We start from the raw sequence: 25,669 nt of genomic DNA on the forward strand, positions 1-25,669 counted from the left end.
AAGACTATCCACTTTCCTGTCCCCAGATTGCCAAACAAGAGCAAAACCACTCTTTGGATCTTCTTTCCCAAGCCGGAGGGGCTCCCGTTCCTGCCACGCGGGTTTGGTTTCGCTCAGCTCAAGTCCACGCTCTGAACCGCCGGCCGTGCCCGCTGGCCAAGCAAGCTTTGGGAGGAAGGAGGGGGATGAAGGACTGCCCGTCTCTCGCCCACCTCTGCCGACTGGGAGAAGGGCAGAGCTCTGCCCCGGCGGTGCCGAGGGGCCTCTCTCAGAGCGGTTGGCGCCTCGGAGCTGTGCAGCCGTCTGCTCGGGATGCAGGTGGAGGGTGTCTGTGTGCGTGCCCACATTGGATTTGTTTTTTGTTTGTTTTTTAATTCGTTTGGGTAGGTATTTTTGTTACTGCTGCTGCTGCTGCTGCTTCTTCGTGTCTAAGTGTCGCCCAGATTGTTGCTTCCTTCGTTCAGACGCTGCACGTTCCGAGAGGGGGAGAGAAAGGTTCACCAACCTGATGCCTTTCTGACCATCAGCCCATCTCTTTCCACTGCTTGTAGAACTCCAGGACGTTTTTTATTTCTACGCTGGCGTTGGCGGCTGCCTGGATGGCAGACTGCAAGCAAACACAGACAAAACAGGCAGTTATTGTTTTCCTTGCCCTGACAAGACAACTGCTGTTCCCAAACTGGGGGCTCTCCGGCAGGCTGGCATGGCTGGAAGGCCCAATCCTCCCAATTCTCCTTGCTCTGGCACAAGAGGCCTGCACAGACATGGAATTCAGTTCTACCACCTCTCCCCGGATACTCTGTACCACAAGAGCATGACAAATCCAGGAACTTTCAAGGAAGAAGGAATCTCAGCTTACAAGCTAACTTTGGGAAACCCAGGAAAGTTATTAGCCAAGGCAGAAAACATTAAAAAAAAAATATCCTGTCAATCAATCTTATTTTACCATTGCTAGGAAGCAGAACAGCTCAACTCAGCCAGAAGAAAGCTACTGACCTGCATGGGCACCGAAAATGTGCTTGGGTCCTCCAGCTGGAAGCCTGTGATGATGGTGACCATTCCCGTGGTGTCGTCCTCTCCGCTCCCTTGGGACACTGTCAGTTGTTTGCAGCTGTCCAGTATTTTATAGAGATTCCTGCCAGAAGAGAGAACCAGAGGGGAAGGTCAGTGGGAAGACCACACCTGCTTGGGAGGACACGTGGGAAGGACTTTTCTGAGAGCCTTCTGAGCAAAAAGCACTCGGTGTGAGATGTGCAGATGGATGTCCCTAACTTCAGGGAACTTCATCATTACTCACTACACTGGGTTTGTGTGGCCAGGTTTTGGTCATGGGGGAGCTACAGGGGTGATTTCTGCGAGAAGCTGCCAGAAACAACAAGTGACCGTGGCCCCCATTCCCTGTCTCCCTGCGCCGCCGGGCGGGGAGGAGGGAGAACTTGGATGAGGGAGGGGTGGGGGGAAGATGTTTTTATTTTATTTCTCATTTTCCTGCTCTGATTCTGTCAGTATTTAATGAGTATCACCACTTTGAGCCTGTTTTGCCTGTGACAGTGGTCCTTATCTCAACTCATGAATCTCTCCTCTGTCCAGTTGCAGAGGGGAGTGAGAGAGTGGTTTTGGTGTGTCCAGCTGGGGTTAACCCACTACACTCACATAGAACAAGTTTTATTATGGGTTCCAGTGCTAACACCTCTCCCCAAAGCCACCTGCCTGCTGGGAACCAGGCTCAGACACCTTCAGATGCTGAAATCTTACCAGGCATCTAAATCTTGTCTCTTCAGTTTATGCCTCTCAAAGCTCTTCCCAACATCCTTCTGGCAACGAATGTACCTAAGGAGAGAGCAGAGTCTCTGAACTCACGTGGAGACCATCACACAGACCAAAGTCAGTGCCCCACAGCAGCTCCTCCAGGTGCTGCAGGGCCTTTTACTGGCTATTTCCAACCCAGATAACACCCAAAGGCCTGCCCAAGGAATCCCCTGTGAAACTCTTTGATCACCTCCCTGCCTCACCATCATCCCTGCTCACAGCACCACTCCTCAGAGCCCACCAGCCCCTCAGTTTGTCCTCACAGCTCTCTGTGCTTCTGCAGAGCACCGAGGCACAGTCCGGCTCTGCCAGCACTCCCCGGTGCAAAGGGCACTGCTCTGGTTCACACAGGGACACAGATGCAACTCCCCCATTCCTCAGAAGCAGCTGCACTTCACAGCTGAGCAGCAACTACCAGCACATCTGGAGAACCAGGTGAGAATCTGCTACTTCACCACCTTTCTGTTCCTGAAGCTTGGCTTTCCCTTGATCCACTCCCTGCTCTGCTCCAAGGGATGCACAGCCTGCTCCCACCACTGTTGTTCTCTTCCACCCCAAAGCCCACTCATTCCAAAAGAAAGGACAAATCACATCCCTCTCACCTGTTTCCCTTTTTAAACTCTGCCTCCAGGTACCGGATGCTGTCCCGAGCACCGGCGTTCTCCTTTTTCAGGAAGTCTAAGCCATCAATAACTAACAAAAAGAAGAAAAAAAAAAAAGAAAGAAAACCATCTTGCTTACAGTTCTACTTCTGCAAACTAATCCAGAGGTGTCAAGTATTCCCCATTCCACCAAACTCTCTCTGGTGCAGGAGTGGGGACAGGACCCCTCTCCCCCAGCTGTTCTCCAACACCCTCTGCTGGATTCCAAACACGTCTTTGGAAATGGAGTTGCAGCTGCTCCAGCCCAAGCCAAGGAGGAGGGAAAGCCACCGCTCCCAGCACAGAGGGGGCAGGGGCAGGCAGCCCCAGGTACCTGCCGTGGAGTCCCCGTACCTGTGCGAGGGATGATGATGATGAACCTCCCGCTCGTGGCCAGCTGCTTGACCAGGGCCAGGTGCTGGCAGAGGGCCTGGGTGTCCGGGACAAGGTAAGGAGACATGGCTGACTGTGCCTTGGGCTGCTGGAGACTCCCCTCCAGCTGAGACACCTCCAGCTGAAAACACAGATGCAGAGACACTGGCTTCACATTTACGCCGAAACAAACCATCAAACAGGGCAAGCCTCGCCCTGCAAAGCTCCATCAGGCCCTTCCAACCTCCCAGCACACGGAGCAGAGGGCTGGGTGCAGCAGAGGGTCAGTGAGAGATGACAGGCCCACTCTCACTGCCCTAGCACGGCCCCACCTCGAGTACTGGGAGCAGTTTTGGGCACCTCAGTGTAAGGACATTGAACTATCAGCTTGAGCTGCTAAGGTTACTCAGCCTGCTCAGCTTGGAGCAGAGAAGGCTGAGGGTGATCCCCCACCACAGCCTTCCCCATCTTCAGAGGGGTCAGCGATGGGGAGGTGTTGATTTCCTCTTTCCTATGACCAGCAATGGGACATGAGGAAATGGTTTATTCCATCTGCAGTTTCATTGCTGCATTGGGAGAACAGTTTAGGTTGGACATCAGGAAAACTTTCTTCCCCCAGAGGGTGGCTGGTCCCTGGAACATGTTCCCCAAGGCAGTGGTCATGACACCAAGTCTGCCAGAGCTCAAGGAGTGCCTGGACAATGCTCTTGGGCATTCCATTTATTTTTAGGTAGCCCTGTGAGGAGCAGGGAGTTGGACTCCATGATCCCTTCCAGCTTGAGATATTCTACACTTCAGTCTATGCAGAACGGACTTATTGCCTCTGTGTGGGATGGGAGTAGAGAGTTCCCCCTTCCCTTCCCTTCCCTTCCTAGTTTCTGACATTCCAGCCACTACCCTGCTGGTTTTCAGGCTGGAACAGGCATTTCCTACCTGCAGTCGAAGCTGAGCCATGTCCCTCATGAGCCTGTTCCGACGAGCTTCCTCTGCAGCCTGGTTGCAAAACCAAACTTCCATATCAGTTAGCAGGAAACACACCAGCTGACATTAGCACACACTTCCAAAACCAGGGTGAAAAAGGGACACCCAAGTAGGTTTAAGGAGCAGAACAGTCATCTCCCCCCCAAAGATCTGCACTTACAGTTACAACCTAATAGCAACCTACAGGAAACTGTGCCAAGCACAGAAAATTCATCCACCTCTGCCAACTCACCATGTGAAATTGGGCCTGGGCCTGGTGCACCAAGTTGTCTTGGTCCGACTGTGCTATGCTGATGAAGATCCCCAGCTCTGAGTTGAACTGCAGGATGCTGCCCTGGAGGTGGGTAATGAAGTGACCGAAGCTCCGGATGCAGCAGATCCGCACGACAGACTGCAAGGAAGAACAGGCAGTCCCAGCCTAAACCTCTGCTCAGGCCCTCAGTGCCGGGAAAAGGAACCACATAAAACAACAATCCAGGCCTGATTTTTTTCCCCAGGATTTATCCCAAACTCACCTCCTCAACTGTTGAGAAAATGGGCCGGTCCTGCTCAAAGTTAAACCTCCTGTGTGCGTTTTTCAGAGGGGGCAGATTGCGCAGGGCCACGTCTTCCGGGAGCAGCAGGTTGGCCTTCAGGTCTGGGAGCTCAGCCTCACTCAGGATGTCCTTGACTTCATCACAGAGGGCCAGCCCTGAAGAGGAGGGGCAGGAGGGAGAACAAAACAACAGGTAAGGGGACAAAGAGGAGAGCTGCTGTAAGGCACATGACCTGCAATGGTCACTGGCAGAGGTGTTAATGACACGTGTCCCGTGAGCACCTGCTCGAGGAGGAACCAAAAGGCCATCCACAACATAAAGAGCAGCTGTCCCAAACAGCCTGCTGAGTGACTCCAGGAATTCTCCCATTTGGAGGGATAGCTTTCTCACTCCTTCCAACAGATGAACATCCCTGCTTAAACTCTGCTTCTTGCAAACCACAGGGATCTTCAGGCTCAGCCCCAAAGAGGCACAGGGGATATCACGAGCAGCTGGAGCTCCAAAACTATTTTCCAGGGTTGCCATGACAAAAATCACAGCCTTACTTCTGCTCCTGGCAGTGAATTTCACTCCTGCTGGCCACACATGGATTTTCACACGCTGGTGTCAGTGTTTCAGTATGCTGCCAGCCATATATAATATGATTTTTGTTTATGATTTTTGGAGTTGTCCTGTCAGGGCCAGGAGTTGGACTTGATAATCCAGGGGGGCGTGCCTTCCAACTCAGGATATTCCATGATTGTATGACTCTAGAGTCTGTGGGATAGTATTTAACTGGAAGGGTGTTTTAACAAAGGAAAAACAACACGTGCATGTGTCGCTTCCCACTGTGCTTATAAAAACTACTCCTGGGAAATATGTCCCCCAGGATCTCCCTGGGAGATCTGTGAGGACTGGGCTGGGTGAATGACATCGCCATTTCCTCCTCCAGTACCTGATTCCTGCAGGTCTGCAGCAGAAGGCAGAAGGTTCAGGAGCACAGACAGCCTGTTCCACAGGCTCTGGGAGCTCTGCAGGAAAAGAACACAAAAGGCCACAGAAAATGTCAGGAGAGATGTACACAACAACCAGGCCACTTGAGCCTTCCAGCACCTCACAGCCCTCAGAATGCTTTATGAAGAGTAAACCCCACTACCCTTCTTAAGTCCAGGTGAGCTTAATTCAGCTGGTGGGGGATGTAACATCACCCTCTGTCAGGGACTGGGGCTGTGGCTGCCACCTGCCCTCCACATCCCAGCCCAGGGGAGCTGACCAGACACAGCCCTGGAGGGAGCCCTGCCACCATCCCCACCTGAGCACACATGATGATGAGGTCTGTGTTTGTCCTCAGCCAGTCCAGGAACACCTTGACCGTGAGCAGCAGCCCCTCGTTGGTCACGATCTCCAGCTTCTCCTGAAGGGATCGCTCGTTCCTGCAGGATTTGTTACTTGAAATGCTTTCCTCAGAGTCAGACACATCATCTGCAAAACAAAGGGGAGTGCAGGATGGCAGGTGTTAAACCCACTGAGATGCCAAGCCCTGCTGGTGTCAGAGCAGCGCTGAGCTGGTAAAGAGTTGTGTTGAACTACTTGGTGCCTCCACACACTCTCACAAAACCAGTCCCTTTTCCACCACAGCCCCCTGTGCTGCTACCAGAAGGTATCACTCCTGCATTTTCATCTTCCCTGGGAGAAGAGGACTAAGATCTCCCTGTGAGGGAGAGAGAGATTTGCTGACAGAGCAGGGCAGCACGTGCCTGCACAGGGAGCAGGGCAGCTCCTGCAGGGAACAGAGCCAGCAGTGGCCACGAGTCCAGCACACTGGCCACCTTTGGGCCAGGCAAGAGAAGGAAATGGCAGGGCTGTCCTATGACCCAGGCCCGGGGAATTTTAAAAATTGAATATATTCTTTGCAATCCTGTAACTCTCCAGAGCTGAGGATCTCAAAGCCACTGCCAGTGGAATCACACGTGGCACACGTGATCTGAGGTCTAGGTGGGAATCAACGACACGTTTTGCTACAGCCCCTTATTTCAAGGGCTGCCACTGCTGCCTATTAACAGAGCATTCCATAAACCTTTGGAATCAGAAGGGAGGAGGTGGTTTATTCAGAACCCATCCCTGACACACCACAAAACAGCAGTTTGGAAACAGCACAGCCAAGAAGAGCTCACAGCTTAAAAAAACACCAGGGGTGAGTGAACACATTCCACCTCTCGTCTTCTGCTTCTGTAAAGGTATCGTGGCCACAGTTCCTGGAGCTGCAACATCTGGATAACCCACTGAGGAAAAGGGTTAAAAACAGACCAAAACCCATTTGTTTTTTCCTTTGCCCCCCATCTCTTTCATGTGCCCATGAAGCAATGCTGGGGGCCAGTCAACACTGACATGATCTAATACTGCCCCTTCAAATTCTGGCCCAGGACAGGCCTGAATCCTGCCAGTGCTGCAGGCCAGATGGATTTGGCAACAGGCTGCAGAATGTTTCCTTGCTCCAGGAAAGCTGGAAGGGATGACAAACAAGGCCGAACAGGCCCATGTGGTTGTATCTGGAACACAAACAATTCCCTGTAGTGCACCAGATCTCCCTTTCCAGCTGCTCTTGCCCAGAGCATCACTTGGTCCTAAGTTGGGTGGTAATGGAGATATGGCAGCTCCACCTGCTGTGCATCTCCAGGGAGTTCAGCCTGGAACACTTGGTGAGGCACTTCCAGGGGGTCACAGAGAGGCCCCCGACACCTCTCACGAGCACCCAGGTCACATCTTACAGACAAACTCCTGTGAGAGCTTCGCAGGGTTGATAAGCTGTCATCTCATGGGGAACCTCCTCCCCTGCATCTGCACTGTCTGTCACCAGAGGCCCTAGTAAATGTCTGATTGGGGATTTCACATGGGAAAAAGGAAGATAATTCCAGTCTTTAATACATGCTGGAATCATCCTCTGAAGCCAGCATGGTTTCACCAAGGCAAATCGTGCCTGACAAATGTAGTGGCCTTCTATAATGGGGTTACAGCAGCTGGGGATGAGAGAAGAGCAACTGACATCATCTACCTGGATCTGTGTAGAGCATTTGGCACCGTCCCTCGTGACATCCCTGTCTCTAAACAGGAGAGATGTGGATTTGATGGATGGACCATGTGGTGGACAAGGAAGTGGCTGGATGTCCCTCTCAAAGAGCTGCAGCCAATGGTTTGATGTCCAAGTGTAGAGCAGTGATGAGTGGCATCCTCAGGAGTCAGGACTGGGACCAGCACTTCTTAACATCTTTGTTGGTGACGTGGACAGCGAGATCAAGTGCACCCTCGGTCAGTTTGCCAACAGCACTGAGTTGTGTGGTGGGGTCACAGGCTGGAGGGAAGGGATGGCACCAGAGAGACCTGGACAGGCTGGAGAGGTGGGTCTGTGCCAACCCCAGGTGGGTCAGCGAGGCCAAGGGCAAGTACTGAACTGGGGCAACCCCCCAGAAACACAGATCGAGGGAGAATGGCTGGAGAACAGCCCAGAAGAGAAGGACTTGGGCGTGTGGGGTGACAAGAAGCTCAACATGACCCAGCCACGTGCACTGGGAGCCCAGAAAACCAACGCAGTGCTGTTCTCATCCCCACAGTGTGGGCAGCACCTGAGGGGAAATTCTGCCCCTCTGCTCTGCTGAGGTGAAACCCCCCCTGCAGAGCTGCCTCCAGCCCTGGGGCCCTCAGCACAGCAAGGACCTGGAGCTGCTGGAGCAGGTCCAGAGGAGGCCACGGAGATGTTCCAAGGGCTGGAGCCCCTCTGCTCTGGAGCCAGGCTGGGAGAGCTGGGGGTGTTCAGCTGGAAAAGAGTCTCTGGGGAGACCTGAGAGCCCCTTCCAGGGCCTAAAGGAGCACCAAGAGAGATGGAGAGGGACTTTGGACAAGGGCCTGGACAGGACAAGGGGAAATGGCTTTAAGCCGAAGGAGAGTAAATTTAGATGAGGTATTCGGAAGAAATTCTTCCCTGTGAGGTTGGGGAGGCCCTGGCCCAGGTTGCCCAGAGAAGCTGTGGCTGCCCCATTCCTGGAAGTGTCCAAGGTCAGGTTGGACAGGGCTTGGAACAACCTGGTCTAGTGAAAGGCATCCCTGCCTGTGGCAGGGACGTGGAACAAGATGAGCTTTAAAGTCCTTTCCAAACAAACCAGTCTGTGACCTTGTAATTATCTGAGCTGCTCAGTGTTTAGTCTGTGGAGCCAAAGCTGTTCTGGTAACCCTGGCTGGCTGCAGGTGTTGCCTCTGCTCAGTGCCCATATTCCTGCATGTTGGGCACTAAAAGCAAAGCTCCTCCTTCAGGGAATGGCTAACCCAAGGCCTGCCCATTACCTGGGCAACCTTGTTCTCCAAACCTGGCCAAAGGAGAGCTCCCACCATGAGAAAAGGTGAATTTAGCGAACAGACTGCCACAACGTGCAGTTTTCTACTCAGAACTGCAGCAACAAGGCCCTTACCTTGCTCTGCCAAGCTGGGCTTCTCCAGGTCTCCATTGACACAAGGTTTGCTCTCTATCCCGTCCTTCAAGGCAGGTGGCTCGCTGTTGGGTTTCAGGAGGATGTTGCTGAACGTGGGGGCCAAGCGGAAGCAGCGTTTGGTCTGGAACAGCTGAGTGGACATGGCCTGCAGGTTACTGGCTATGCTTGCGTCGTTCGTGCTCAGGGAAGCCGGCCCATTGACTGCTGGATCTGCTGCCTCAATTTTAGAGATGCTTGGGCTCTTGGAGTCCCCCAGCCCACTGCCATCCACACAGTTTTTTAAGGCCTCTTTGGGCCCGCTTTTGCCTCGGCCGCTTCCCTCCTCACCCGGCTCATCCTCCATGTCCTCCAAGTCGGACCGAGACTCTTGGCTGTTCATGTCAGAGTCTGTCTCCACATCAAAAGCAGCTTCTGCTTCCTCGTCACTCTTCTCTGAGCCACTCTCTGAGCCATCGCTGCCCTTGATGGAGCCCTGGCTGGAGTCAGAGTCAAAGCCCTCGCTCAGGTCGCTCTCATCCACCTTCTGGGGGTGGCGGCGGCGGCGCAGACAGGAGAGCCGCGAGTATTTCTTGCTTTTCTTGCAGTCGTTCTTCCGCTGTTCCTCGCTGGGCTGATGATTGGCCAGCTCAGCTTCAGCTTCCTTCTCAATGGAGTTCACAGGCTCCCGTGACTCCTGATCATCTGCATTTACAGGGAGAACACAAGTTAAAACTCACGGTGTGTCCCACAGGCTGCTGCCTGCCAGCCCCGAGCCTGGGGAACCAGGGCTGCAAAATTCAGCCACCACTTCCATCAGTGCCAGAACAAGCAGTGGCAACCCCAGAAGAGCTACTCACTCTCTAAAGGCACCTGGGAAGCCCAGGGAAGCTGTGATCCCTACTGCCCAAGCTGTGCTGCTCCATTACCAGGCAGCCTTAGTGCTGAGTGCTGCTAAACCAACACCAAACACAGATGAATCCCAACTCTGCTCCCCACCTTTCTACAGTCAGAGCAACCCACCAAACAAAAGGCAATGACCTGAGCCAATCCCTTCCTTGGCCAACATTCTCCCAGCCTTTCCAGCAACCCTGAGTCACCCTGACAGCTTCCAAACCTGCAGGGGAGGGGTTGCTCGTTGCTTGTACCAGGACCCCTCTCACCCTGCCTTCAGCGAGGTACTGCAAACAGAATGTTTGCAGGGGAAACTTTCAGCAGTTTCATTCTCTGCTCAATGGGATTCCCCAGAAACTTAAGAGCTGCCCTTGCCTTAGCAGAGCTGAGGTATGCTGAGAGGGTCTGTCTCCCTCAGCCTCCCTCTGCCTACCAGGTCTTTCACCCAAAATCATCTCCTCAGTGGAGGAGGAAAAAGACCAGTAAACAACAGTAAACAGAGAGACAGAAAATAAAGTCTCAGACTGGGGTAAACAGGTGAATGAGCTGTCAAGAAACACAGAAAGCAAACTCCTTACAAGGAAAGCAACATGTCCATCCTGTGATGATTCAGATACTCACAAAGAGCATCCAAAAGGAGACTGCTCAGCAGGTCATCCAGCTTTGGGGATTCCAGCCCAGCAGTCAGAGATCAAGATGCCTCTGCCCTCACTCAGGCACTACACCACCAAACCCGTGCCCAGAAAATTAGGAAAGGAAAAGCCAGCCCTATAGGCAGGCAACTGGGGAGAGCCAACTGCTGCCATGACTGTTCTCTTACCTGTGCCATCACTCTGAAAGGCTGGGACGGGATTTTCCCCTTCTTCTAGCTCTGCCTGGAGGCGAATATTGACGTGATTTATCAGGTGGGAGAAGAGGGCCAGCGTGAAGGCAATGGCTGCGCTGTACTGCTTGGAACCTGCAACCAGACAGCGGGGTGGAGGAGCTGAGCACCAGGCCACAGCACAAACACCACTTCACATAGCACCTCCAGCCCAACTGCAGTTAAATTCCCAAGTAAAGCACTGGTTACCTGCCCTCTTGAGGCTGTGAACGCTCATAAGGCAGATGATGACCATGCGGAAGATCAGGAGGTCAGGAAGGAAGGAGTAGCCGCTCTCATACTCTTCTTCATCTTCACTGCTTGAGCCCAGGTTAGGAGGAGAGGGCAGGTAGAACAAGCACAGGTTGAAATCCTCCAGCACAGACTGGCAGAGAGACGTCAGCTCAGAATCCAGAGAGCTTAACAAGAGTTAAAAATAAACAAGAATTATTGCTCAAGACTCGGGCTCCTGGCAATGTCTGCATAGAAACTGAACCAAAACTGGCAGTCAGGCTGTCCTTCAGCACCAGGCAGGACGAAGCACTAGAGAATATACTGCAGGCAGCAACAACTACGGGAAGCAAGTGACATTAATCAGATCCTGCTTTCCTCTCTAAAGTTGTTACACTGAAAACAAGTGAGAACTAGAGATGGGTCACCAGAAACCAGATGACTTTTGCCATGGGAGCTCAGAAGTGGCCATTAAGGTACACAAGGCACTTCAATGCTAAAGGGAGCAAAAGCTGCAGAAGCAGATGCTCAGTGCAAGTGTTACACTGCACACACACAGGACTCAGCCTTTCCTCCTCCCATGTCTCTTAACTTGCAGCCCAGCAAGAATATTCCAAAATCCTCTGTAGCTATTCCCTCCCTCAAGGGAAGCACCCACAGGATCAGTCCAACGGGCTATGAGGGCCTCCTAGTTACAAAACAAACCCGCCAGCAGAACTTCCAGCAAATCCTTTTCAGGGGGAATTGTCCTTGGGAAAGTGAAGTAACTTCCAATTTTCTTATGTGCTGAATACACGTTAAGTGGATTTTAAAGGAGCTTTGTAGTCCCACCATGGTATAAGTCAAGGTTGGAAAGCCAATCCTACACTGGGCTGCGTGAGCAAGGGCAGAGCCAGCAGGGTGAGGAAATGTTCTCCCTCTCTGTTTGGCGCTCATGAGGTGGAATCTGGAGCACTGCAACCAGTCTTGGGGTCCCCAGGACAAAAAAAACCACAAAAACAAACAAACAAACAAAGACACTAACAAACTGGATTTGGTCCAACAGAGCAACATGAGAAGAGGCAAAGAGAATCAAGGTAGTTAAGCTTGAAGGACAGAAGGCTCAGGAGGGACTGTGTTCTGTTTCCAGATGCCAAAGAGGTGATTACAGAGGACCAGGAAAGACTCTCCTCAGTGGTGTACAACAAAAGGAAGGGAAGTGATGGGTACACACTGCAGAAAAGGAATATGAGACGATGCAAGGAGAAAAAAAATTCCATGGTGAAGGTGGTCAAACACTGGAAAGGGGACCACAGAGGTGTGGGATCTCTGTCCTTGGATCCAGTCAAAACTCAGCAGGAAGAGGCTCTGAGTAATCTCATCTGACTTCACATCTCTATCTACCTTCACAGTGAACACTGCTCTGGGGGAGAACTGGACCCTTTTGGAGAACAAGGTCCCTTTGAACCTAAACCCTTCCCCAGTGAGTTTAGGTGCAGCCTGAGTCTAAGCCCTTTAAAACACCTGCTCTACTTCAAGCAGCTAGAGATTAATTTAAAATCACCTGAAAACCTCCAGCACAGTCAGAGAAAATCCAAGGAAGAAAAAAAAAAAACAAAAAATCCAAAAATCACACAGTTTCCCATTTATTCTAACACAACCAGGTTTTGCTGTTGTTTCTTTGAACAAGGTGCTTGGTTACAGATGTCCAAGTGCAGTGAACAGCCCTGCACACGTGTGGATGGTGACTCTTTGCTGTCCCATCAGCCCAAATCCAGGGCTTGCCAGGAAAAAGCATCTGATGACTGCACAAGGTAAGCAAACACCAAAGGCACAGGACAGCACAGAGACAGCTGCAAGGCTCAGGAGTTCAACACTTAGTGCTGGCTCAATTTAGACAAAGTATTCAACCCTTTGGCATTGCAGCCTACCCTGCACAAATAGTCTCAAGTCTTGGACCTTTTGGCAGAAGGCCTCAGCACAGGCACTGTTATCCCACAGGGAATAACAATTCCAAGTGCCCGCTACTGCGAGTTATCAGCAGAAGATATAATCTGCCACAACCTTACCTGCTCTTTGGCTGCAAAAGACTCTGCAGGTACATGAAGCTCACCAGCAACCTCTTAATGTCTTTGCCTCTAAAGAGATGGAAGAGAAAACACTGTAAGGCAGGTGCCTCATCAGAGATGGCCAGGTCTGACAGAGCTCTGTTAACAGGTAAATCAGGTCTCAATTGAAAGCTGCATTCTGATGAAAGAGGAGGGAAAGAAGACAGTTCATATACACTGCCAAATTTCACCAATATGCCCCAACCCTCACAAACAGGCCCCAACTGCAGGGGAGAGTGAGAAAATCTCTCATCTCAAGCTAAACCTGGACAGCATTTAGCTTTTCTCCTGAAATTATGACCTGAGACATCAAAAATGTGATCTGGAGTGGGGCTCTTGAAATTCTGGGAGCAGTCACCGCATCAAATGGCCCATCTACTGGTTCCACTTCCCACAAAGACACAACTCTCAGTCCAGAGGATGACACTGGTGGCACTGCAGAGCCTCAGCCTGCAGCCCTCTCCTTTTCTTTCCCTTCTTACCGTTTCTTGCTTGGAGACAACTTCCTGGTTTCACATTTCTTCAGCTGGTGATACATCTTGGCTGCTTTGTCATACAGCCTCTTCAGGTTCCCATAGGCACCTTCGAAGGACACTTCAGACTGGATGCTGAGACACCAGAAGAGGACACAAGAAGACTTACTTTCCTACGAGGCTGCTCACATTTCATGGCTTTAACTCACTGGCAAGTTACTCAGGCATCGAGGCACAAGGACAGGTACCAAGTGCTGCTGTAGGGACACACTGGGCAACTTAACTCCCACTGACAGCTGCAAAGCCGGCTTCAGCTGCCCCACAGCTGCCACCTGCCTTGCCAGGGTCAGGTAACTGAATTCCACCCACCTCACTTGGCAGGGTACCTTCCTCAGTACCTCCACACTCTTCCTGCCTGGCTCTCCACCCAGGACAGGGCTGGGATGAAGCCCTCCAGGTGCAGCCCCGCGCAGGAGCTGAGCGACCAGCACGACGCTTCGGTTTGACCGAGGCTCGCTCTTACTCCCAGCCCTGCTCGAGGGTGAGCTAAACCCCTCTCCAGCCCTTCCCCTGTAATTCCTCTGCTGAAAACAGTCCCAAGTTCAAAGTGAAGGCAAAGAGGATCCTGTGTCTGCAGTGGCAGACCCACAGGCACTCACCAGCGTAGGTAGCAGTAGGTTGCTTCCACATTGTAGTATTTGCTGCCTGCCAATGTCCCCAACTGGTTGAAGGGCATTCCTGTCAGGAAGGAGAAGGGCAATGGAATTCACATGGAATTCTCCAACAGCCCCGATGAAAAGCACATCCTTTCCCCCTCACTTCATTTCCACACAGGAAGAAAGCCAGGAGACACAAACAGTAGTAAAGCTGCGGTACAAAGGTCTGGACTACTCAATCCTTCTGCCATACAGGCTTTGTTTTCTGTTTTACAGAGCTTTTAGATACTCCCCACCTTCTGCCCGTTATCTACATAAGGGAGCAGAGCAAACAATGCCTCCTCCTCTGTATTAACAATGCCATGGCCTTGACTCCATATTTCTCAACACAGACATCACCTTATCAGCATCCGAGAGCTCTGCTCCAGTTTACTGTGGTGCAGAAATTTTTGTCACTTATTTGGGACCAAAAGAGTTCAGTAAGAACTCCACAAAGACAGCATGGAGAGAACATTTGGCTGGAAATGCACACTTTAAGGTAAGACAGGCCCTCTACTCCGGTGCCGATGTGTTCCCAGAGGGAGGCACTTCTGAAGGAGGAAACAGCACAAGAGATTTTTTTTGCAGGGGGAAAACGTGGGAGGTGACCAATAATGCTCTGCTCTTGGCACTGGAGAGCTGGATCTGCCCTCAGCTGACAGGCACAATGTCACCAAACTCAGGGAAGTCTGAGCTTCTCAGAGGTTCTCAGATGAGTAAGGTGAAGTCACTGGCAAGGAGCACCCTGGCTTTAACTCCTCTCTTTGGCTTGCCAGCAAGGGAGGTTCTCAAAGGAAGCAACCCTAGCCAGAGGACAGAGCCACTCCTCTCCCAGCAGCAGGACATAAACCCGACCAGTGCAGCACCACGTTGTTTTCAGGTTGCGGCAACACAGTTTTAACAACCAAAAATTCACGGTAAGTCACTCACCGATTTGTGGTGCAACAGAAAGGGCTTGATAGTAAAACCGCTCTGCCAGCAGCTCCGTGTCCACACCTGCCAGCTCATTCTGGTAGCGAGCTGAAAGGAAACCACACACCGCGCATCAGAAACCCGAGGGCAGCGCCTGCTCCTCCCCACTGCAGCCCAGCACCGTTCCCCTACAGATTAAAAACACCACAGCACTTGAAATGCTGGCCAAGTCAACAAATCCATCACAGAACTGCTCCTGGCAAACACAGCAACACACAGGGTTTGCCAGGCCCTGTCTGAAGTTTTTTGTACCTGTTCGCACCACACACCACAAACTCTGCCCCTTCCGGGGGTGGGGCCCTCCACACTTGCAGCAGCACGTGAGCAAAGCGAAGATGTTCTGCTCTGCCTGTTATTCATCTATCCTTGAAGTAATTCAAGAGTTGTGCTCTATTTTCCAATACCTCAGACTATATTCTACTTACAGCAGAGTGTGAAATCTAAGTCAAGTCAGATGACTTAAAAAAATATCTGGCTGTGGCTAGACTGGACTTTATTAATTTTTTTTTCTTTTTTTTTTGGAAAAACATAGGCATTTTGGAAATCTTAGGTGACAGCACTGTGACGAGGTGAGCATGTTTCTCTCCCACCACTCAGGTAAGTCATTCCTACCACCCCACGAGACATTTATCTGCAGTGCCATTTTCAGGCTGATTCACGCACAACGGTAATGCCACACAGCTTTCACCAGCTGGGAGGCTGCAGAGGGTCAGACACACATACCCATGCCACAGTTCCAAAAGCTGCTTTCCACACAGTACATTCTCCCTGCCTTCACTCCCACATGTTCACAACCAAGAAGCTGACACACTCACCACACACCTCAGGAGAGCGTCACTGCGGGACAGACATGCCTGCTATAAAAAGGATGACACACGGCCAGGCACAATGACAAAGAACCCGGGGCTTTGCAGTAGCAAAACCCTGGACTGATGAACAATATTGCTTAAACCTGATTTTCTGTCCCACTGGTGCTGATGGCAGTGGCTCCATAAAGCAAGTCAGAACTGAGCAGTCAACTTGCTTTGAGTTTCCTTCACACTGTCCAAACCACGTAAATAAAAGCAAAGGCTTCCATTCTTACACACTCGGCAGCAAACTCATCTACGTGCCCAAAACCAAAGCTCCTGCAACTCACAGCAGTTCAGCCACGAGGATTTCAGCTCATCCCAGTCCGTGACAAAGGGGTCAGAGGGAAACAGAATCTGCAAGTAACCTCAGGTGGTGCCCAACAGTGACAGCCTCATGTGGCACAGGCACCATACTTTTCCTGTTTCAAAGGCTGTCCTTACCCAGATCTCCCAGGTAAACCAGACACCGGTGACACGCCATCTGCGCCCACTCCATCTCCTTCTCCGACGCAGACACGGGCTTCTTGCAGCCTGCAACAAACGGGAAATCACTGACAGAAAATACTCACAGACACTGCTGCTCACCCCCACCTGCCTTGGACACCCTGCTGACCGGAGCAGTGTGTGGGACCACATCACCAACAGTCACGGAAATAAATGATGTCACCTTGTCTACAAGGTCTGCTGCACTGACCTGGCTCCATCTGCCCTCAGATGAGAGGACAAAGGCCAATTCCTGTCTACAGGATCGGATGATCATGTCAATACAGGACTGAACACAAGCTACTGAGGCTGATTTCATGGCTAATGAGGCCTTTGGATGGGAGTGGGCACAAGTCCCTGGAAGCCAAACAAACTCTGTGCACTGGCCCTGGGACAGACCCTTCCCAACACTGAAGATGGAAATAAATTCATTGTCTCAAGACCAAGATCTAGACTTAGCACTGGCCAACCAAAAGAGAAGTAAAAGCAGGAAAAATCAGGACAGACCCCTGTGCTGTGGATAGGGTAGTTAGAGTCAGTTAGAGAGAAGTGCCTCTGGACAACACTGCCTTTGCATCCAGGAGGGAACCAAGCTGGTAGGCACACCCTGGGAGGAGTGGTATCAACTCCAGGCTTCTCCAGGTTGGAGAAGAAGAGGCTGGGGGAGACCTCATCCCTCTCTGGAGCTTCCTGAGGAGGGGAAGGTGCCGGTCTCTTCTCCCTGGCATCCAATGACGGGATGCATGGGAATGGTTCAAAGCTGCATCAGAAAGGTTTAGACTGAACATAAGGAAGCCTCTCTTTACCAAGAGGGTGGTCACACCCTGGAATGGGCTTCCTAGAGAGCTGGTTGATGCCCTAGGCCTGTCAGTGTTTGAGAGGCATTTGGACAACGTCCCTGACAACATGCTTCAACTCCTGGTCAGCCCTGAGTTGCTCAGGCAGTTAGACTGGACAACTGTAGATCGCTTCCTGCTGAAACAGCCTTGTCTGATCTATACTAAACCTACAAAGAAAAGGCAGTTCAGGCAGTGGAAAGTGTCAAAAGCAACAGGGGAAGGCTGCAGCCAGCTGATCTGAACTAAGTGAAGTCATCAAACATGACTCAGTTCCTGGGAAGGGCACGTCCCACCTCCCTCCGGCCACAGTTCGGCCACAGATCAGGAGGCAAAGGCTGCGGCTCCTGCGCCTCCTCTGGCAGCACAGACTGAGGCTGGGCTCGGTCTCCCTGCTGCCAAAGCTCCCACCTTCAGGAGGAGGAAGCTCCCTCAAGCAGGAATCCCAAAGAAGATTTTTAAGACTGATCCAGTCCATGTTCTGCCTCCCCCCTGGCTGAGGTTAAAAGGGTTGAAATGAAATCTGGAGACTGCAGTGAGGAGCTGTTCCCACTCACCAACAGGTGTTGTATGAGTGGCATTATACAAATACACAGCCTTAAATCTGTGTCCATGTGTGCTGTTGGCAGGGGACAACTTTTCTTTTTTTTTGCTCCCTTTCTTTTCTTGCTCTGAATCCTCTTGCTCCCATTCCCACAACCATCGAGTTGTGCCCACCCCGATCTGTGGTTCATACCAGATCCTTTCACATCCATCACTTCTGGATAGGCAGGGTTCCATCTCTATTCTCCAGTTACCTGCCAACCTGCCACATCCATTTAATTAAAGAGTCCAAACACACCAAGAAACCTGAACAAGGGGAGCTTTTCACATGCAATCATCCCCCAGGGTACAAACCCACCTGGAATGTGCACTTTGAGGATTTATTAATTCTGCAGTACTGAGATACATTTCTCAAAGCAACAGTTGCCAGGGACATCTGCCTTGTAAACCAACATTTCAAAGCTGATAGTGATACCATCATCTCCCAGAACTAAGAGTAGGATCTCAGCACCCAAAACCTTCTCTTGCTAAAGACACACTAACTTCTCTTAGCCAGGTGCTGCCGTCCTACCCCCTGCCAGTTTTTAGCATATCAGTTAAACCCCTGCTAACACAGTTCACAAAACACACACAGAGGTTTCTTTCTCACCTGGACCCAACACCCAAACAGAAACATGTGCCTTGAGGCAACCAAACACACCTGAAGGCAAATGGACACAGACCACTACAAGGCAACTGAGGATGTGAGCGCACAGGCAGCCTTGAGCTGTTTCAGGACTGTAAATACTCTTATTCTTCCTCCCCTACCAGGTGCAATACCTCAGATTTCCCTGCACCTAAGGGCATGCACAGAGATCACCTGAGCCAGCTGATGTGAGCTACAGGACCCTCCTGTCCAATACTCAACAGTGGTTTCAAAGCCACACAGTGAAGGAAGCACAGGCAGGAGAGGGACCAAGAAGAGGAACAGTGTCTTACAGCGACTAGGATGCACTGAAAGAAATGTGTTGATCTCAAGAACCTATTCCTCTGTTTGTCTGCTTTAATTAAGCTTTTTAAAAACATTCTGTACAGTCAGCAGAGCTCTGCAATTTTCCATAAAAATCTACCATCACCAGACATTTAACTACAGAATTTTCTAACGCCTTTTTCTTTTAGAAACCCTTCCTTCTTCCCTGATTTAGTATTATAAAAACCAAACAAGTGCCATGGAGAAGAAAGCAGGACAGAAAACTTTCTGTTCTAGACAGAAAACTCGCTAATAACCCCTTGAATGCTGAGACAAAGATGGACTCGTGCAAGGGGAAGCCCGCCTGTCCGGGGGTTCAGCCCTGCCCACGAGCCCCACGCCCCGAGCACAAACCTATGAGAGGGTCCGTCACGTGTGTCCAGTCGATGCAGCACTGCAGCTCCAGCTGGTAGTGGGACTGGATGTAGAGCAGGAGGTGCTGGTAAAACCCTATGCCAGCCACCAGGTGGGTCCGGTAGGCGCACTCCAGAGTGCTGCGGCTGTGGATGTGCTGTGGGAAGGAAGAGGAGCATGTGAAGGCAGTCCAGGAAGCGAGACAGTGGCTGGCTCACCTGTTTTGCACAGCTCTGCACCTCCTGCTCAACACTGTTGCCCCTAGTGGTGTTTACTAAGGGTCAGCATCAAGGAGAAACACTTGCAACAGCGAATAAAATCAAGCTGCCTGGTTAGAGCACCTTAAATACGGCCAGGCCCACGGGTGACCAGGGGAGTTCACAGCATCAGAACACCGTGAGGACCTTCCAGTGATCAACTCTCACAAAAGCAGTCAGCACTGGAGAAATCTGTCTTATGAAGTGGGGAACACAAAAAACCAGCCAGTTCTGCTGAAAAGCCCTCTGCAATGGCAGCTCTCTCAGCAGCCTGTTGGCACTTACCTGCCCACTGCTAAAGGCACGGGGCAGCTCCACGATAAGAATTTGGGAGCCCCCAGCTTCCCACCCTGGACTCAGACCACAACTTCTCCAAGCAGATGAAGCTTTCAACTTGGCCTTATTCAGTGCACAACCAGGGACCTTCTCACGCCAGAGCCACAGATACTTGCCTTTTTATTCGTTTTAATGAGCTGGATGACTTCATAGTAAACTTTCCTCCAGAGCAGTTCTTCTGCTTTTCTTCCATAATCCACTGGATGCAGGAACATCAGCTTCACACACAGCTCCCGCAGCCTGGGACAGACAGCAGAGCATTGACAGTGAGCTGCTGCAGCCTCAAACACAGCTGCCACTACAGAAGCATCTGAATCCACTACGGTAGCTAAGCCAGGACAGCTGGTGGTGATACAGCCTGGGTGACTCCCACAAAAGAGCACCTGGAAAAGCTGTACACCCAAAGCGGTACCCCGGGCTCAGCTGGCCAACAGTGACTCCCTAAAGTGCAGTTAATGACAAGAATTGGCTTGACAGCTGAAAAAATGAGTCAGAATAATCCTCTCTGCTTGGCACCCCCCTGAACCTGATAAAAAGTAAAAAGTTTCTGCCCTCATAGTTTTTATTACCAGGAGGGAACCAGTCAACACAAACACAGTTTATCTGTATCAGTGACACCCAGGAAAGCATCCAGCTACAGACTGTGTGGTTAGTGCTGCTCAAATGCAGACCTGAAATCCAGCCTCTGCTTCCAAAATCTGGAGGGACCCCAGGTCGACAGGCACACTACAAACCATATACACTGAGAAACTCCACATTCAACAGCCCCACGTGTTGCTTCACACGGATTTTCCCAGGCCAAACACAAAACCCAAGCGTCCTGCCCAACTTACTTGTTCCTCAAGCTGATGTTCTCTGGCTTGAACACGTCCTGATATGCTGCCTTGTTGCCGAGGATGAGATCCAGTCGATGCACGGCCTCGACCACTGCCCTGCGTGGGAACACAGAACCAAGAGCTTCAGCTGTGGTGAGCTGGGATCACTGGGGGTGATCTAATCTGAGTTAGTCCCACTGTCAGCACCCCACCCTGTGCCACCACACCACAGCCACTGATGGCCTTCCTGCACTCTACTCGAAGAAGGTTATGGGAAGCAGAATAAAGCAGAGTTAAACACTGTGAGGGTTTTGCTGCAGAACAGCTCTTTAATCACCACTTACTGCTGCCTGTCCAATCAAAAATGGCAATTAGTTCCAAAGTTGCAAAGTCAGAAATATCTCTGGACACATTAGCAACTTCTGACCCCAGCAATTAAACCTGCTATGCCTATTGAGATTAATTTAAATGTCTTAAACTCTGTGATTAAAACAACGCATTGATTTCTAACAACCACTGTTGTGATAGGAAGAATCAAACCTCCACCAACTCCTGCTCCCTTACCAACTTGCCTATGAACTCAAATCGCTCATTTCCCAAAACTTCCCTGACTTTGCTACAGGGATTCACTGGTTAAAGCCCTTAAAGATCTCTCAGAGACAGGTAACAGAGATATTCAAAACCAGCCTAAAAGAGGAAATTTGTTTTGAGTTTTTTTTTCCCCCTGAAAGCCAGCTGAGAGAGAGGAAGCGACCTCCAACCCTTTTGAATCATGCAGAAATACTTCTGGGAATCACTGCCCAAGACTTTCCTCTTGGAGGAGGAATCCCACGCCACGTGCAAAATTCAAGCACTCAGAAGTTTGTACTCAGAACAAATCAGACCACAATTCCAAATGCTGCAGTGAAACAGTCCCAAGGACTTTCAGCAGCATTAGCGCTGACAGAAAGAACCTCATCAATAGCTCATGGACAGCTCGATAAAGCACAATCAACCATCAACACTTCTGACACGAGAGGTCACCTCCAACCTCTCTGCCTGTGCTCTGCCCCTATCCAAAGGTCACTCCTGAAGTCAACTCTTCCCAGCTGTTGACTCTACACGCTACTCTCTAAGCAAGCCATCCCTCAAGCCATCAGCCACAAACTCCACCAATCCTTGTTCTCTCCCTCAGCCCACTGTCACTGTGTGTTTCCCCAGCACCTGAGCTGAGCCCACCACAGAGCCCACCACAGAGCAAACTCCTGAGCTGCTGTGGCCACACTGCTCCCCCTCCCAAAATCTCCATGCCTGCTAAATGGGAACTGTCCTGTTACACTCGCAGCACCCATTGCGTGGTGACTGAACCTGCCAGGGTGCACTGATGGCAGATGGAGCACGGGGCCAAAATAAACCAGAGCTGGGGAGGCTGAAACCACCACCACTTCCTTGAAAGCTACAGATATTACTGCAGAGTAACTGACAGTTTCCTATGCCAGCCCCTTCCCAGCAGAGCCAACCTTCAGTCACAAACCCACCACAACAAAAGGAACCCCCGTGAAAAAAACCCGGGACGTTCCGGAGCTCGCAGAGGAAATGTCCCACCTCCTGCCGTGCCACAAGAAGCCTCTCACCCAAGGGAACTGGAAATGTCACTTCAGTAACCATAGAACCTGACAGAAGAAGGAAGCACGGGGAACAGAAGTGTCTTATGCAACACCTTGGGAGATCAAAACACCACAGGGCCGAACCAATTTCTTCCTGAATAATCATGAAGAGAACCAGGGAGGGAGAAAGAATCACACACAAAATCCTGCTACATCCTCGACATCCAGCCCCTCCTGTTCACTGACCTCCTTCTCACACGGCCTGATGGGCCTTTGCAACCTCTGACAGCCCAATGCCCTCAACAGCAAGGAAGTGAATAAAAAACATTTTGGATGAAGGGTAACGAGCACTGAGGATGCAGCACCCAGACAAGCTCACAGTGGGGTGGGGGCACACCAACAACCCCCCCCAGGTTAGTTTCCCCGAAACAGATCCCCACAAAGCACAGGCAGGGCACATCTCCTCACTGCAGCTGCTGTCCCGGCTGCAGCTCTCAGAGCCCCTCCCAGCACACCAGGAGCTGACTGGCTTCCTGTGCAGAAGGGTGACCAGGGGAAAGGGGAACTGCTGCTTCACTGGATTCCCAGGGAGAACTACAGGAAAACTACAGTTGTCCATTTCCGACGTGGGCAGACTCCACCTCCTCAGAGCAGCTGTAAAACCACAGTCACAGGTGTGAGCACCTGTGTCCAAACCCTCACGTGCAGGTTAATTTTATTTGGAGCCTCAACACTGCCTCCTTCTCCTGACATTTACTCCACTCAAATTCCCCTATGGGCACACACTCCAGGTTCTCTCACAGCCAAATAAGGCTCTGATTTTTTTATATCCTGAGGGAGGGTCACAAAACCCCATCTAAGAATCCCCTTGAGTTCAGCAGTGTCAGAAATGCAGCACAACACTCCTCAAATGGCAGGAATTTCTCAAACAGCAGTTGCCAGATCCCCTTCCCAGTGACCAGCAAACAGGCAGCTATTTACTTGCCCACAGCATCCATGGGCAAGAAATGGGACCGAGCCATGAGAAAGCTTTACCCACATGCACCAGGACTCAAGGCCCTGCCAAACTAGAAGTACAGAAAAGGTTCCTTCCAGAGGTGGGCCGAGCAGGGACACTGGAAGGTATTTCACCTTCCCCTCAAGGTGGCCCAGAGGGCATCTCCTGTACAACCTCGTGTCCAACAACAGCCCAGGATGGGCGCGTGCAGACACTCGGTGCTTCTGCTGTTCTTCCAGGTTTGTGAAGGAAGAGGGAGCTGGTGGCTGGAGAGCAGCGAGGTTTACACGCTGGGATGTGGTTCCTGACCCTAAGACAGGCCCCACACTGAAACGCAGACTTGTCCACACGGGCCACCTGGTGCTGCTTGCAGAGGAAGAGGCAGGAGCAAAGCAGGATCTGTGACAGTTGGGGATGACCTGCCAGGATCTGAGGTGCTGAGGAAAGGGGACTCAGTGAGGACAAAAGGTACAGGAACCAGCCTCACTGCAGAAATGCTGGGAGACAGCAGTGCAGGCCCTGTGGACCACGCACTGGTAAAAATGCCCTTCAGCATCTGCGCCCAGACTGGCCTGAGACCGCGGGCTGAACTTCATTTGGCAGTTAAGAGGCCAAATCCTGTCCCAGGATCCATTTTTCTACCTGCTGGGTTTAAACGTTGCTTTCAGACAGCCCATCAGAGCCACAGAGGAGGCAACTCAGATGCCAGTCTATTAAAAGAATCAAGTACAGCACATGGTGCCAGGCAGGGTGGAAACGGGCCGGTGCCAAGTCCTCTCCAGACATGCAGACACCGATCTGTCCCCTTCCCTCTGTGCCATTAACGGTCTGGGATGGGGAAGCACAGCAGGCAGAATTATTTGTCCCCTCTCTGTTTCTTTATTTAGTACATCACTAAGAGCCACAGCCCCTGAGGAATAAGACGTTCCTCAGGGAAAATACCTGCAGCCGTTCATGACACGTGTCAGTCACAAATCCCAGTGCCCAGAACGGGCTCCAGACAGGAACAGCAACACCAAGTCCACGAGCTAATGGTTACCCAGAAACCTGTCAAATAAACCTGGTCACCCAAAGCTACAGCATGCACTGGAAAAGAGCACCCAGGATAATCCAGTTGCCACGTTCCGGGAAGAATCAATACGGGAAGATTTGGAAAAGATCAAGGAGAGCCCTACAAGAGCAGTGGACACCTTCCTCTCTGAAAGGACACACAAACACACTGCCAAGGGCCGTGGGGACCTGAGCTCAACTCCCACAGGCAAACACAGCAGTGATCCCATGGGATCAGAGCCCAGAGCTGGGACTGGGGCTGTGACAATTCACACCTGTGACTCAAAGGCGCCGCTTGATGCCACGGCCACGAGTTCCCAGAGAGTACACTGAGCACACAACCCACCCAGGGCAGGAAGGTCCTGCTTCACCCAACCCCACTCCAGGCCCAGACAGGACTGACAGGAGACTGCTGAGGTGGGAACTCGCTCACAGAGCTCTCAGCTACGGAGAAGGAAATTTGTGGCCACTGCAGGTACCGTAAATCCTGCACTGAAATCACAATCCTGCACTGAAATCCTTCCTCCCAGCTAAAGGAGAGCTGTCCCTGCAGGAGAGGGGGTTTCTTTGTCTGCTGCAAAAATGCTCCGAAGCAACCACACACTTTATTCTGCCATAAAAACTCAAACAGAAGCGACCCTTCCTTGGCTGGATGACAATCCCTCACCTGGCCACAGGCCATTGCAGTGCCAAGAAAGGCACCCACTGCACCTCCAAAGTGCAGGAAAGTGCTTGCACCATGATGGAAACAGAGAGAGTCCAGTAAGCAGCACTCAAACCTGCAACTACTGCCTGGGATTCCTGGGCATGGACCCTGCCACAGGCTCCAGCAGGAGGCAAAGCCCTGTCCTGCTGCAGGAGGGCGGTGAGGTCCCACGAGGTGAAAGGACAAGGCCAATGTCACCAAGACAAGAAGGAACAGATCCCGACGTAAAATCCGTGCCTTGTCTTCATCTCTTGGCTCATCTTTGAAACCCACTGTCCATGCTGGAACTCCACCACGGTCCTGCTGTACTGACAGAGAGCTGGGGCCAGCAGAGGGAAATTCCTGGGCCACCCTCACAACACGAGGCGTGAGCGGAGCAGAGGCAGCTCGGGACTGACAGCAGGACCCTCATCCCACGGGGACTGGGCTCACCAAGGCTGGCAGGACTGCTCCACTCTTGTCCTCTGATGCCATTTCCAATGCACGGTGTGGGGACACAGGGCAGAGTCCCAGGGAGTGTTTTATTGGGAAGATCCATCCCAATATGATCCCACATCGCCCCTTGGCTGACCCATCTCCCCTGGAGCCCCCAGGCCCCTTTTCACCAGTGCTCCCCTCCCATGTGTTGCTCTGGATCCCACACAATCCCCGTATCCCCCTTCCCTGCTCCCCGGTCTTCCCTAAACCTTCTCCTTTCCCTTTGCACCGCACACTTTCCCTGGATTCCCCGCCCAACTTCTTCGCGTCGATCATCCCTAAATTCCACCATCCCTCTCCCCTGTTTCCCACAATCTCCTCTAAATCCCGCTACCTCCTTCCCCCGTCCTTCCCGAACGTGCCTCCGATACCCCTCGCCT

The 25,669-nt window shown here is 51.6% G+C and overlaps 1 protein-coding gene across 1 annotated transcript in view; it reads right to left on the reverse strand.

The window, feature by feature from the left end:
* Window positions 1-20,587, reverse strand: part of SMG5 (SMG5, nonsense mediated mRNA decay factor) — a 38,049-nt gene extending 17,462 nt beyond the window's left edge. Inside the window, exons 1-21 of the mRNA XM_027907053.1 lie at window positions 20,492-20,587; window positions 19,775-19,898; window positions 19,066-19,222; window positions 16,282-16,371; window positions 14,948-15,037; window positions 13,982-14,060; window positions 13,332-13,457; window positions 12,811-12,879; window positions 10,742-10,950; window positions 10,490-10,627; window positions 8,779-9,480; window positions 5,631-5,800; window positions 5,274-5,349; window positions 4,319-4,494; window positions 4,036-4,194; window positions 3,756-3,815; window positions 2,805-2,964; window positions 2,412-2,502; window positions 1,756-1,830; window positions 997-1,135; window positions 6-607 (exon numbers count right to left, since the gene is read on the reverse strand). Of these exons, the coding sequence (XP_027762854.1) occupies window positions 524-607; window positions 997-1,135; window positions 1,756-1,830; window positions 2,412-2,502; window positions 2,805-2,964; window positions 3,756-3,815; window positions 4,036-4,194; window positions 4,319-4,494; window positions 5,274-5,349; window positions 5,631-5,800; window positions 8,779-9,480; window positions 10,490-10,627; window positions 10,742-10,950; window positions 12,811-12,879; window positions 13,332-13,457; window positions 13,982-14,060; window positions 14,948-15,037; window positions 16,282-16,371; window positions 19,066-19,222; window positions 19,775-19,873 (2,949 nt within the window). The 5' untranslated portion in view covers window positions 19,874-19,898; window positions 20,492-20,587 and the 3' untranslated portion in view covers window positions 6-523. The remainder of the gene's footprint in view (window positions 1-5; window positions 608-996; window positions 1,136-1,755; window positions 1,831-2,411; window positions 2,503-2,804; window positions 2,965-3,755; window positions 3,816-4,035; window positions 4,195-4,318; window positions 4,495-5,273; window positions 5,350-5,630; window positions 5,801-8,778; window positions 9,481-10,489; window positions 10,628-10,741; window positions 10,951-12,810; window positions 12,880-13,331; window positions 13,458-13,981; window positions 14,061-14,947; window positions 15,038-16,281; window positions 16,372-19,065; window positions 19,223-19,774; window positions 19,899-20,491) is intronic.
* Window positions 20,588-25,669: the final 5,082 nt, after the last annotated feature.

The sequence above is a fragment of the Empidonax traillii genome, unplaced genomic scaffold, assembly GCF_003031625.1.
Source record: "Empidonax traillii isolate 1590-97213 ecotype Southwest subspecies unplaced genomic scaffold, ASM303162v1 scaffold1397:size233085, whole genome shotgun sequence".
Taxonomy (NCBI): Eukaryota; Metazoa; Chordata; class Aves; order Passeriformes; family Tyrannidae; genus Empidonax; species Empidonax traillii.